At 35.7% G+C, this 13,757-nt stretch overlaps 2 protein-coding genes across 5 annotated transcripts in view; one reads left to right on the top strand and one right to left on the bottom strand.

The window, feature by feature from the left end:
- LOC126874592 (FH1/FH2 domain-containing protein 3) overlaps positions 1-13,757 on the top strand; it is a 241,936-nt gene that overhangs the window by 216,546 nt on the left and 11,633 nt on the right. For all 4 annotated transcript variants that reach the window (XM_050636828.1, XM_050636840.1, XM_050636834.1 and 1 more), the window contains one exon: positions 10,958-11,125. In XM_050636828.1, the coding sequence (XP_050492785.1) occupies positions 10,958-11,125 (168 nt within the window). The remainder of the gene's footprint in view (positions 1-10,957; positions 11,126-13,757) is intronic.
- Positions 2-3,422, bottom strand: LOC126874668 (protein mesh-like). Its single transcript, XM_050636988.1, has 5 exons — positions 2,420-3,422; positions 1,575-1,810; positions 1,272-1,459; positions 881-1,196; positions 2-650 (listed from the first exon to the last, which is right to left on the bottom strand). The coding sequence occupies exons 1-5, from the start codon at positions 2,835-2,837 to the stop codon at positions 456-458; spliced, it is 1,353 nt and encodes a 450-aa protein (XP_050492945.1). The 5' UTR covers positions 2,838-3,422; the 3' UTR covers positions 2-455.

Below are 13,757 nucleotides of genomic sequence, written 5' to 3' on the forward strand. Positions count from 1 at the left end.
CTACTGTTGCTTGCCTTTCTTCTTCTCCTTCTTCTTCTTCTTCGAGCTCGCTTGTTCTTTCTTTTCTTTTTTTTACCGCCTAACCCATATCTTTCTTTTTCTTTTATTTGGTAGATGTATGCTATTTTATTTGCTTACTGGGAATTCTTTCGATGTTTCTAATCTGTGATCATGCTGAATGTCGAAAGAATAATCGGAGTTGTTTTTTCATAAGTTACTTGCATTTTATGAATTATCGAACGAACCCTCCACGCGAAGGTTCAGTTTCGCGAAGTTAGTTACAGAAGTTCCATTTTCAAAAAGGTAATTTTTGCAAAAGGTAGATACCTACGTACACTCCGTTTCATAACTCAGTGGATATTTATTAATTTTAGGAGCAATGTTTATTTAGATAAATGTTATACAAGGTGTTACTTGCATTACCAGTTAGCAACCAACTTAGTAATTCGTTTAACTTAATAGCCTAAGTTGCAGGACCTTTGTGGCCTCGAACCGAATGCCGAAGGCATTATGTTGTCATCTATCTTAAACATATGACGTCCTGGAAAACCATTCACACATCCTCTTCTGGTTAAATCGCGGATCATCCACGTTTGTGAGTAGGGTTCGTATTCGTAGCTTCCTGTGCCATTTCCGGCATTGAAACCCACCTATACGTAGGTTACAATGATTAATTAATTTCAACCGATTAATTATGAAATAGAAACTTTTCGAGTTACGACAATAAATCTATCTTTAGCTAATAAGCAATTATGTTCTTGAATAAATAATGAAATTTTTATACCAAAGAATAACAGAAGATTCGTCTAATGTATCAATATGTATTTAGCGCAGTCCTAAAAAGCGAAACGTGTATAAAAATTGATTCGAATGAACTTACGAATGCCGAGATTCCGCCTTCTCCATTCACAGTATCACCGCCAGCTTCCGTGTGGCTGGTCCATTGAATATTCAGATAATTAAATATCACGTAAGTGTTCACTTCGTCTGTGGCCAAGACCATTTGGAACGTATTCGTTTTGTAGAGGGAATTATCGATACCACCGACGAACGACACATTTTTCCATGTTACTACGACTGCGTGTTTAGGGTCGAAGGCTTCGGCTCCAATCATTCCTTCGCGAATATCCCATTTGAGACGTTCGCGCATTTCCACGCCAAATTGATCTGCTCTGTTTTGCAAATCTTCTTCCACTCTAAAATTCATTTTCGTAATCGATTCCTACGTTATTCAATGTTTTATTTAATAATTTTTGTAATTTTGAACCTACCTAAAGTATACGCCAGGTCTCCTCTGGTCTATGTCTGTTGGTGGAATTTTTCCTATGCGACATTTACTGAAAAATATTCCTATAAAACTAGGATCGTTCTCCTTTGGCCAATTTCTGACCGGAAACACCAGAGGGTAAGTATAATGCATCGGAGGATCGGTAAATTCTAAGTAACCATTCACTGATACCTGTAACGTGTGATGTATTCTTTAGACGAACACTTGGGGATTTATTAATATTGGCAGGTTAGGTTAGCTATTAATTACTGATACTTTGATAAGCAGATGACAAAGAGCAACGTACTCTGGTGTAATTGAATCTGAGCCCGAAGAATGGTAATTGAAAATTGAAATTCTTGTGTACTTGTGGCATCGAAGCTTGGATTTCCCTTTGATAATCGCCATCGTCATTGTTACCACCCTTGTCGACGTACCAATACATGAATTTTGATCGAATTTCTTTCAATCTAGTCTCCGTTAAAACATAATTTAGAACTGAACCATCCGAATGAGGCGCGTATCTGTCTGCTTCCGATAAATCTGTAAGGATACAGGAGTTCTGATATTTTGGTATCGATGTTTGATGTCACGTGCGATAATCTCGAACATTTGCATCGTTTAATAGTTTAATTAATAATTTTGTACGAAAATGAAAATACTGTTACTGGCTTTTGTAGATTTTCTGTTAATGTCGCTATTATGTCTTTAGAAACAAAAGTCGTAGAAACAAAAACGAGATGTATCCGTGTGGATCATAACGCGATCATCTAGCTTAAGCCAATTGTAATAGTAGAAAAAAGGGAATAATTTTAATTCAGATATCATAAATATATCATAAATATATGTGGAAGGAAGATTGAAAAAGCGTGTTACGAAACTGACAACGATACGATCCAATGATTTATCTGATAAAACAGATAAGATTTGATTCGTTAATTGAATTAAATAGCAAAATTACGTATAGTACATCTATCAATCAGGTATTATACCTCTAAGAGAAAAATGTGCCTGGGTTACGTGCAACTTTTCTTCACGGAAAAATTCTCTTAAAATTTTAAAGATATCCTGTCTTGATTTATTTTTTCATATTTTTTACACAAATAAAAAAAAACAAATAGTGGTCACGCCCATTGGTATCGAGACACCTACCGTATCTCGCATACTTTCTATTTCTTCTTCCGGCTATTTTTTCGGAGAAGCCATCGGAAAGTGTGATTTCATTCTCAGGTTTATTTTTTTGGTCAGAATTGTTAACGGCATTGAACGAAACTTCTTCTACCCCTTTCTTCGTTTCGTCCTTGTCATCGTGATTACCTTCATCTTCGTTCACATCCACTTGTCCGGATAAACTTTGCTTTCTTATCGGAGATATCTGTCCGGTATACTTATTACTTTCGGCGTTCGATTTTTTATTATCCATAGATTGGATCTCATCCAGACCGAACGCATTCTCGAACGATTCATTCTCAGTTTGCGCTGATATCTGACTGCTCAGTAAAAGGAAGAGACAGCAGAAAACGATCGACTTTGGAAAAGCAAAAACACCGATACAAAACTCGTTTCGCATTTTTAGCAGAAGTAGATTGCACCGATTTGTTTAATTTACTAAAAGAGACTGAACCTGAACTCAGGTAGCGACTAGTAATAACGGAACTGATATCAGTAATATTGTGATAAAGCGCGTTTATCTTCTTGCTACAAGTGGATAAGGTAAGGTTGAAACTCGAACGATTGAAACGAACGAAGTCGGTAGTTTCTTTATTATTTGCCGACTCGGAATGTCTTTTTTCTTGTTTTTTTCTTTTTTGCGTAGTGTTGTTATTTAATTCCATAGTCTTAATTAAAAATCACAAAGTTATTATACACAATGTTTATTGTATTTTTGGAACGATGTGTTATTTGTGAAATAAATGTGTTTCAGGGCACTCACTTTTAAAGTGTGGCAAAAAATCATGCTACTATTAGTTTCGTAACGTAAATGCGTTTACAATAAAAAATGGGTATAATAGCACGCGTAGGTACTACGTGAAAAATAACGTAAAAATAAAGAAGAGAAAATTGCTTGCTAATTGGATTCTCTACAAAATGAGATAACAGAATTATAAAATATATTTCTCAAATACCATGTAATTTATCGCGTTGATATAAAATTGCACAATGCCTAATTTTCATGAATATTTATTAAAACACTAAATACAAGAAATTATCAGGCTTCAAATGTATTGATCTATACATGCATTGTATAAGTATACTTAAACAATACAGTCTTTCATTTTCTTTCCTTAATCTTTTTATTTTTTGCATTCTAATTCTAATTCTCATCTTCTATATTGCAATAAGGGTTTTACAAAAACCTTAAAAATATATTTGTTTATTTTTTTTTCTATTGTTACTGTATCTTGTATACCAGTATTTTCACAAATGCTCGTGAAAGAACTATGTTATATATTTTATGTTGCACAGTATTCTAAATATTTTCGATTAATAGCGCGTACTACAAAAAGAAGAATCTACGAAATACTTAAATTGTAGGATACAGAAAAATATTCCTATAGTTTTATTTTCAAGTTATGATGACATTTTATAATCCACCTAAGTGATTTGAGTATAATATTGCGGAGACGATGCGCTCGATCATTGAACTGAAACATTATTCAGAGCATTTTATTTGTAATAAAATAATCTGTTCCGACTGATATGTAGTATTTTTCAGTATTACAAAAAGCATGCAGATCGTCTTAAGAAGTTCTTTGAAAAGTACATTGAAAACCCGCACTTAATAATTGATAAAACGATTGATACGCGTATTACTGTTATTGATATGTTATACTATAGCAACAAAATGTAACAAACAAGCACAGAAAAACAAAGAGAAAGGTGTTCTACAGGAAAACTCTTGCAATTTCTGTTGCTATATCATTCGACAAAGATGGACCGTGTGCTAAATAACGTAGTATCACGCGAAATATTTGCTCGATTCGTTCTTCCATCGGACATCAAAGCGCAATTTGCAACATAAATCCGTTTTCTGTGTGTCGCATCGTTCATCGATCGAAACATTCTAATATCCTGCCACCGACAAGTTTCATATTTCTACATTACGCGACGTCTGGCTCCGCGATACCGTAGAATACAGAACGGGGCAATAGAACGAAATAATACCGTCGCTTGTTGTGCTCGATCGAAGAGCAGAAATCACTGCTACGTTTTCATATTTCTTCTTTTTTTTCCCCTCTGTTCTTTCGCCGAGCCCCATGGAACAAGCTACTAATTTCATTTGCATGTACGATAGAGAAATTTATTGCGCTCGTGTGTAACTCGCACTATCATACGAGCTCGTTACGCCTTCGATGGCGAATTAATGGCGTTGAAAAGTGATGAAAGTGGAAAAGAACGTAAAACTAAATGAATGGCACTGCGCTTACGGGTTTTATGGTAGTAATTGCGGATAAATAAAGTACATTTTATCTACGGAGTTAATTTTCTCCCGGTACTTTATAATTTCAGAGTTTCCTGCGATAAACGATTAATCATTTCATTGCTTAATCGATGTGCAGAAAATATAGGAGGATTTAATTGCTTTGAGATAGAACAAGGAAGTCTGTTTAATTTGCACGACATTAAAGAATATCCACACGTGGAATACATAGTCGTATAATTTAAATGAAAATAAAATATAAATATAATTTACGAATATATTTCGAAATACTTTGAAATCATAAATTAATTCGCGAATTCCATAAGCGTCTCTTAGTAAACTGTACCCTCAAAAAGCAAAATTCTGCTTCAATTCTTTTTACCTAAAAAATGAACATTTTCTTTCCATCTCGATAATATCCTTTCTTTTCTCAATGACGCATTCTAAACAGAGAGGGGAAAAAATTCTCATTTTCAGGACCTTTCGGATTTAGTTGGCCCAGGTGAAAGAATGGCTAGCTAGCCAAAACTCTCGTGGTCCTCCTTAGCGGTCGGAAATATAACGCGTCGCCTTAAAAGGGTGGCTCCGCGGCGCAGATAAGAACAAAGTGCGAAAATTTCTCCTCGTTTCTGTAGCGTTGGAACCGGTGGCGGCACACGAGATAAATGCCCTCCTTAAGCAAACGCTCTCGAGGCTAGATTCGAGGATAGCGTCGGCTCGTTTGACGGTGTTACCGGAAAATGAAAAGTAACGGCATCGAGATTTCAGAACGCCGCGCACTCTGCGCCTCGAAAGAAACGGCGAGGATCGCGTTTAGAAGATAATCCCGCGTGAAAGGGGTTTACGTTGTTTCCCTGCCCACCTTCAATATTTTCCTTCGTCTCGCATTTTTGTCTCATTCCTTTTTGCCTGCTCTTTCTTCGAGAAAGCTTTCCGCTGAGTCTTGTTTATGACAAATCGTCTAGAATTTCGTTATCTCGCCTTGAGATGAGTTACGTGATATTATATTTTCGGATGTATTGATACATACTACTTGCAAATGAAATTATTCGCGTAATTAATATGGGTTTTTGTGTACGTAGAACTTGTTGTCGATTAAAAAATCTTGTTCGTATGGATCGTGCGTTTATGCGCTTACGAATACGAGAGAAGAAAATACGCTGTGCTGAAGTCTTACGCCAACTACATCAGAAATTCTGTTTATGGTGTTGCTTATTTATGGTTGCTCCTGATTCGCAAATTTGAAACTACTGCAATAAATAGAGCCTCGTTCTAAATCTTATAAAATACGCATGGAGATAAGCCAGGAGAGAAAAGAAGCGAAACGAGAAGCGGCTTCCTGAAATATTAATAAGAAAATAGCAGAGAGTGCGAAGTTAAGCGATTAAAAACTTATTCGTTGATGTTTCTGAAAGAGTTATTACTTTTGGAAACAAACGAAGAACTTGTTAAAGGTATGAATTATTTCAAATTATGAGTTTTTAACTAAATACTTCTTTAAAAAAACGACCAACGAGTCGATGAAAATTAACATAATACCAAACGTTTCTCAACGCGTTCGTAAAACTGTAATATTTCTTCTCGATGAGCCACGTAAGATTTTAGTACAGCACTGTACATATAAAAGAGATATTATTTGAACGCAATATGCAAAAAAATGCCAGTATCGTATACTTCGATGATATCTGCTGCAAGAGACAGCCAGAGTAGCACTTGTCTGACTAGATATTGGTATATACTACTGTCGTTCTATCTTATCGGAGATATATGCAGCGTTTGTAACATATTGCAAAAATTCTTCGCAACAGCTTTGCGTTTTTTTACATTTTCATGTTTTCGTTAGCGTATGTGGAAATGAGAAAAGAAAATATGCATAGCAAAAGTAATAGCAAGATTAATTAGACAGCTGCCAAGTGCATAGGATGTTGAGAATGTGGAAAACGGGATGAAGTTGTCGCATTCGTGATGAAATTTTTTTAAATCATACAATATATTACGGAAGCGACGAGATAACTTAGTCGACGAGATGGAATTCGGAGTTAGTTGTAGATAAAGCTACGTAAAATTTGAGCATTCCTGAAACAAGGAAGAATGTATAACAAGACATAAAGGGTTGCCGCAAATATGACATTATCATTTTGCTATATCAAGAGGAACGTAGAAAAGCGTAATTTTCAGACATAACTGTTTACGCCCTCTCAGCGAAATTAATTAAAGAAGTGAAATTTAGTTTGGGCAACTAATTTCAAACTACAATCAATTTTAATGCAGTTTATACAATTTTCAAGTTGAGAGTTTCGTTATTAAAGTTAGAAAACCATTTATAGCGTACTGTCGTTATCCATTCGTAGCTCTAAGAACATGTCTATACTTGTTACTGATAATAATCATTTATTAATACATATTATCGTATTATCCACATAATGACACAACTTATACTTGTATTCTCAATTATCTTTATCCGACTATATACTAGTTATTTGAAATACGATTCTTAAAATGAGTTACCAAACATTTTCCCGTGACAAATCTGAAATTCTGTACAAAACAAATTATCTTCCTATTATTATACTCGATATACGCTAGAAAATTCTAAACGTCATTATTCGCAATTTCATCCTAGGCACTTTTCCACGCACTATTACACGTAAAACGGCACAAAAATTCCCATAAAATATCAGGACCTGTTGTTTACGAAGCAATTTCGTGGGACAAATTCCAAATTCTATACAACTCGACGAAGCAATTTCGATTACCTTGCGGGTGCACCGGGCCGAGCAATGCTATTTCCGTGTCGATTGCGTGGCTGTTTTATGGCAACTTCCAATATTTCAGTTACGGAATTAGCTCTCGGGATACACCACAGAAGATGATCACAACAGTTTTTGTGGAAATCGATGAATAACGAAAAGCAGATATCTTGCAGGTCACGGAAAATCATCTCGTATTGTCATCGCATCTTCTTCCCCTTCTACCTTCAAAAAAAAAAGGCGTTGAAATTCTTATGCTTACCGTGAACTGTACACATATAAGGGTCTTAGAGGGTGGAACCACCTCTTTACGGCTCGTAAACTTGCCAATGCCCGTGCATTACCTGAGATCCGCAGCCATCATAACTTTCCTTCCTTTTATTCCCTTGTATGCTCCTCTATAAAATATCTAAACGCCCCCGTCTAAGTCGAGCCGCTACTTCACTACGTGGACAACATCCCCTCTGTCGCCTATGACCCCGCGAGTTGAACACCTAGATATATCATGTGAATTTTTCCACGTGGTCCTCTGCCGCTTCAAGGATCACGATTTGTCGCGGCAGATTCTCTCTCAGACGGGTATCTTCCGACCCGTTATTGCATTCATATCCGCGGTTTCCTTGAGAGGGTTGTATTTACGTCGAGATTGCTGAAAATGAAAAGCTAAGGGAAAGGTAAGGGTAGCAACCGTGGCTTTTCTTTCCTCTTTTTGTAGATATACCTTTTGCTGCTATATACAGTTATAACGGTTCAGGTAGACCCGAGGAATTTGGGAGATTTTTTAATACGGTACACGAGGTGCAGAATTCAAGGAAGGAGGAGAAGATAATACGAAAAATTTAATTGGTATTATTTAATTAATGTATGAATACGGAACTTTTATCCGGTCACCTGGAGGCAGACAGTAGATTCCATTTCCAAAGTGATCGTACCGGTTCATGTATTCTGATGTATTCGAGGAATAAATTTTTGTAGAATTAAATCTTAGATTTGTGTTTTGAAAGTATCGGGGACAGAAGGTTTGTGTCCATCAATAGGTACTAAATAGACCTAAGTTGTAGGTATAAAATTGAATAAAAATACGTATGGATTTATAAAATGAAAAACAAATATTCACAGAAGTTTTATTGATCGTATAAGTTCTATTTCGTCATTTTAAAGTTTTCAAAATCCCAAGAGTCGTACCGTACGAATCGTTTTAATCCTAGGATTATCGAAGTCTTCAAGATGCTATAGTGGACAAGGTCCTAAGACCACTGACGCGCCATGATATTCGAGATCTCACGGTTCTCGAAGTGTCTGGATGCCCGAGATTCCTAGATACACAAGGCGTCAGGAAACACTCAGCAAATAAGCAGAGGTTTACCAGTTTCCTAATTCTCTGGTTTCCTAGTCTCTTATTTGGCGTATTCATAGTTCTAAGTATCATTATAAAAAAGCTAAAAAATTCTGCAAACACTATGGTAAATGATGTTGATGTTGATGATAAAATACTGTTTCCATGAAAAGATAGTAGATGCTAATTACTAACTAGCCATTACTTTTTGGTAAAATTCTCAGATTGATATCGCAAGTTCACCAATGTTTGGCTTTATAAACAGTAGCATGTATGCACACAATACTTGATAGAAAAATTTACGTATCATCAACCGTCATTAGAAATTCTCGCAGTTATGTCACTGCAAGGATGAAATAGTAGACAATTTCCTGCTAGATAGTTGTAAAGTTAAAATCGTTTAACCTCCTCGAAAATAAACAGAGTGACGAAAGTCCAGTAATCTGCGACATTGAAGACCCACATCGGGTTGACCACATCGCAAAACTTGGCCCTTCCTTTGACCCTGCTTCATGGGAATTCCCACTGCCTTCTCATCTCCTTCTTTACGGTTCTTCTCGTGAGCAACCTTCGTATCGGATTTACACAGCCGCCGAGACCGCCAATGGAAGCTTCTTTCAGGCGAGTTTCAAAGAAGCTCTCAAAGGAACTCACCGTGCTTTTGACGGTTCCGAAGTTTCTGCCCCGTGGACCGACAGTATAGAGAGACTGTTCCGCCAAGAGTTGACCGGAGAGCCACTACGAAAGAAAAATGACTTCGTCTCCTTGTATCGACTGTTCGAGTAAACGTCGCGGTACCTCTGTGTTCGACGAAAATATGTGTCGAGAATCGTTAATAACAGAGAAGGTTTAAGAACGTTGGCATATAACATTTTAGTATTTCGACTTTCGATGGATTGTGATATTGCGAAGATTGGGACATGTTTGTGATGTGGGACATATTTTGAGATTCGATGATCAGGATGGAACCTTTCTTTAGGTCTTCAGGTGTGTTTGTACGTCTTCCTTAGATGTATAACGTAATACAACGAGAATATTGAAATAAAAGAGAAGTATAAAGAATAGAAGATTCGAAATATCAATGAAACTTGAATAAATTTACATTAATTAAGATTTACATTTACAATCATCTATGGTACTAGCTGAGATTTAGAATAAATTTTCTGACGGTAGAATTTGGAAGTGGAAGTAGTACGAATGTAAAATTGAAACGACAGACTACGACAGACTAAGAACTTACTGTTTATGTTATCTTCTTAAGATAAATGTATTTTGAGAATCGAATATTAATTATGTACTTACACGTATGTTGCGAGATTGAGAAATTTATAACAAGTAGAGTTGATCAATTAAACCTCTATGAAACGTACATATTAAACGTTAATATTGTTTTCGATGAATGAAAACCTCGTTATTATTAATTCCCGCATAAATCATCGGTTCCTCTATAATTGCATCTTTAAACAACCCCGTTTCGATGACGTAATTTTCCACATGGTGACACATTTACCCAGAATCTATCTTTCATCGTTCGTTCCATAGGAAGTTCGCCAGAAATATTCCACTCCCTAATCGGATTATTCTCAGTTTGCATTCGACGCAGTTCGCAGGCCTGAGGTTTTAGCCACGAACTTTCTTCCTATCGGAAGTTCATCGCGTGCGCTAATGCCGAATCTTTCTAACTAAAGGAACAGCGTTTACCTTATGATTAATTATAAAGTAATAAAAAATGATAATCTTTCGTGTAATTAAATTTCATTCTTAAAGAAAATGGAAATTAACTTTTGTAAATAAAATTGCTACACTAATGAAATTAACTGTCCTTTGAACTAATTTTCATCTGCATTACTTTTAATATGAAATATTTATTATTTGAGTCGTTCCCCAAGATTTTCTCTTATAATATTCAAATAAATTTTACAGATTTAAATAAAGATTAAACTTATAATAGTTTATGAACTATTAATACGTATTATTGTTATATCTAGTACTTTTCGGAAGAGATAACAACAAATAGACAAAGCAACGATTCTTTAAGCCCGTTAACTAATATAAAACAATTTATAACTCCTTAAACTCTTTAAATGAAATATTAACAAAGGATTGGGATTCCGCTGTTTTACGAATTAAGTTCAAAATTCCAACGTCGAAATTGTAAAGAGAACACGAAATGTGGATTTCAGGTCGCACATCGCTGGCCCCGTTGCTTCGCGACGAAAACACCAACGGGAATCTGACTGATGGTGACGACGAGTTGCTGGAATCGCTGGTGAAAACAGCAACGAAGACACCGGCAACGAGAACAACGCCGAGGGAACGCAAGAGGACCAGACACGCCGATCGTAAGTCTTGTAAGTGTGATCCCCGCACCCTGCACTTACCCTCCATTCTTCCGCGCTGATCGATCTATCCATGTTCTTTCTTAACAAGATCGATCGTTTAATCGGTTCCTTGCCGATTCATTTTCGGCGTCTTCGCGTGACGTATTTATGGACCAATCTTTTCGAGGACTTCTTCGCGTAGAGATCCATTTTGAAAACGATCGGTATTTTGCGTACTGTACACGCGTTGTTGTTGAACTCGTTTAAACGATGATGATTAAGAAATAATTATACGTGGGTCGACGAGAATCTGTTGACAATTTTCGCATTACATTGGAAAATATCCAAATATCCTAAAAAATTATCCTAACTAATTCAAAGGATTAACTTAGAAGCAAAAAATATCTATATAATTTTTTATCTGCGTAATTAATTGTTCATAAAGTGTACAAACAACTTAAGTTTCATCGAAGAGTATTAATATAGAGTTTCCAGATGATGTACGTGTTATCTTTGCGTCTCATTTCAAAACTCGTTACTTCTGCGTTGTTATTCTGTGTGTTATTCTTAAATTTTCTCACGAAGCATCGATCTCATACTCGTATTTATCGAGTTAGGAGGCGTTAGGCGATTTCTAAAGATATCTACGAGGTTCGATTGAGCGGAAGGTTCGATGAGCAGGTTCATCGATTGGAAATCTTCCGAAGCGGGAATTCATTTTTCATCAGGAGATCGTGAAGCTCGATTTACTGGTTGGGTTGATTAATCGCTCCCCGGATTTGAGAAGCGTTTTCCCGGAGATTCTAGTTTTCTAGCGGAAAACGCAGATTTCGATACGATCGACCGTTGTTTGCAGATAAATAATTGGCAGGTTCGGGAAGTGATTTCTGGAAACTCGACCAGCGATTAATCTACCGGGATTCGACCAACGAGACAGTAATTCGTTGACAACTTCCTCGTTGTATTGGAATTATGGCGTCATTTGTCATTTTCATCTCTTTTATTGTGAATTTTGAATTAAATATATTACAAAATCTGAACGCTTAAATTTTTATTAGAATTGTGTTTTTAATAAAATAGAATTTTTTAAAAAATATTTGTTCAAGTTGATCGATTGTCGATGTTTAAGCATAGGAATAACTTGTCGAGTAAAAGATGAGAAATAGAATAATTTCTCGTACATTGGATTATGGCGTGTCCATTTGAATGCTAAATTTTTTATCTATTTAGATTATATCAAAAGGTATGTCGAGAATTAAATGTTGATTTTTCTTTATTTTTTGTTTTTTTGCCACATGTGAAATTTTTTTTTTTATTTAGTTGTTTACATTCACAATTTGTCCGATTTGGACATTTGGTAGAATTTTTTGACTGTTTGATTATCATGAGGGTGGCTACCCCCAGCAGGAACATGTGAAATTGTAATGAAAATGAAACCTGTGAGAAAATGAAAATTTTTTGAAATGGTCGATTTGTCTGAATCTGATTTCTCATATCCAGTGACGATACGATCTATCACAGACAACAACAGACACGGGCTTGAAGTTGCACTAACATTAATTAAGAAAATATCATAGAAGTTCGTAATCCTCCTCGGGATTCCTTCATTTGTATCCTCGGAGCAATACTTCTCCGTTGAACTGTTCTTCTTGATCATGTTTATACATGATTACTAGAAAGTCAATTTGTGACTATTTAATTTAAAAAACAATTTCATTTACTATTTCTATTACTTAAGCAATATAGAAATATTTATTCGACGTATTATATTCGATCTGTTTTTGCTGATTAACTAGGGAATTAACTCATCGATCATGTTACCAATCTTTTGAACATAATAATTGTTTTATTTAAAAATATTTTTTTAAACGTTGTTTTATTTGCGTTGAAAATAAATTATATTTATATCTGTTGACACAAAAGTTTCAACACGTTAATATTTATGAAATAGAAGAAGAATTTTCTCCGAATATTCGAGAAATTTTCATTCAGATATTAATTCGTAAACAAAGGAAACAAATTGATTTCTAATACTAATAACGTTTCCTGATTTTTCATGACAGAAGCACTCTATTAATTTCTGTTGTAACCAGAAAACAGACAACGCCAATCATAATTTCGTGAGAGAAGTTATCTGTTTGTGAAATCAAATAAATCTGTCTCCAGGTTTAATGCCGAGCTTTTAATCCTTAAAAGCGTCCGGTAAGGCAGGCAGGTGTTGACAAGTCGAAGTGAAACAGTAACGAAATCGATTCCTGAAAATGTTAGCGCCAGTATTATTCCTGCTTTATCCGTGGAATAATTTATACGTCTGCAAATGGAATCCTCGAGTAAATTCCTCTAAAACGATCTAGAACGATCGGTCCATAAATAAAGATTCGCGAGACGCATCGATCTGTAAGCGGAAGTTCGGAGGCGAAATTCGAAACGCCCGCGATCGAAGACAACATTAACATTAAACAAACTTCGATCGTTCGTTCAATTTTCTTCGAGCACCTTATTGGCACCGATCTTCCTTCATCTTTCCTTTCAATCTCGCGTAACTGTACATATACGGGGTATGAAAAAGTTTCAGCCATATTTATAAGGTGTGATTTTACGCATCAAGGTAATGAAAAAGGTTCAGGTATTTATACGCAGCAATTCAGTTACGACCAAGTTG

The sequence above is a fragment of the Bombus huntii genome, chromosome 2 (genome assembly GCF_024542735.1).
Source record: "Bombus huntii isolate Logan2020A chromosome 2, iyBomHunt1.1, whole genome shotgun sequence".
Classification (NCBI taxonomy): Eukaryota; Metazoa; Arthropoda; class Insecta; order Hymenoptera; family Apidae; genus Bombus; species Bombus huntii.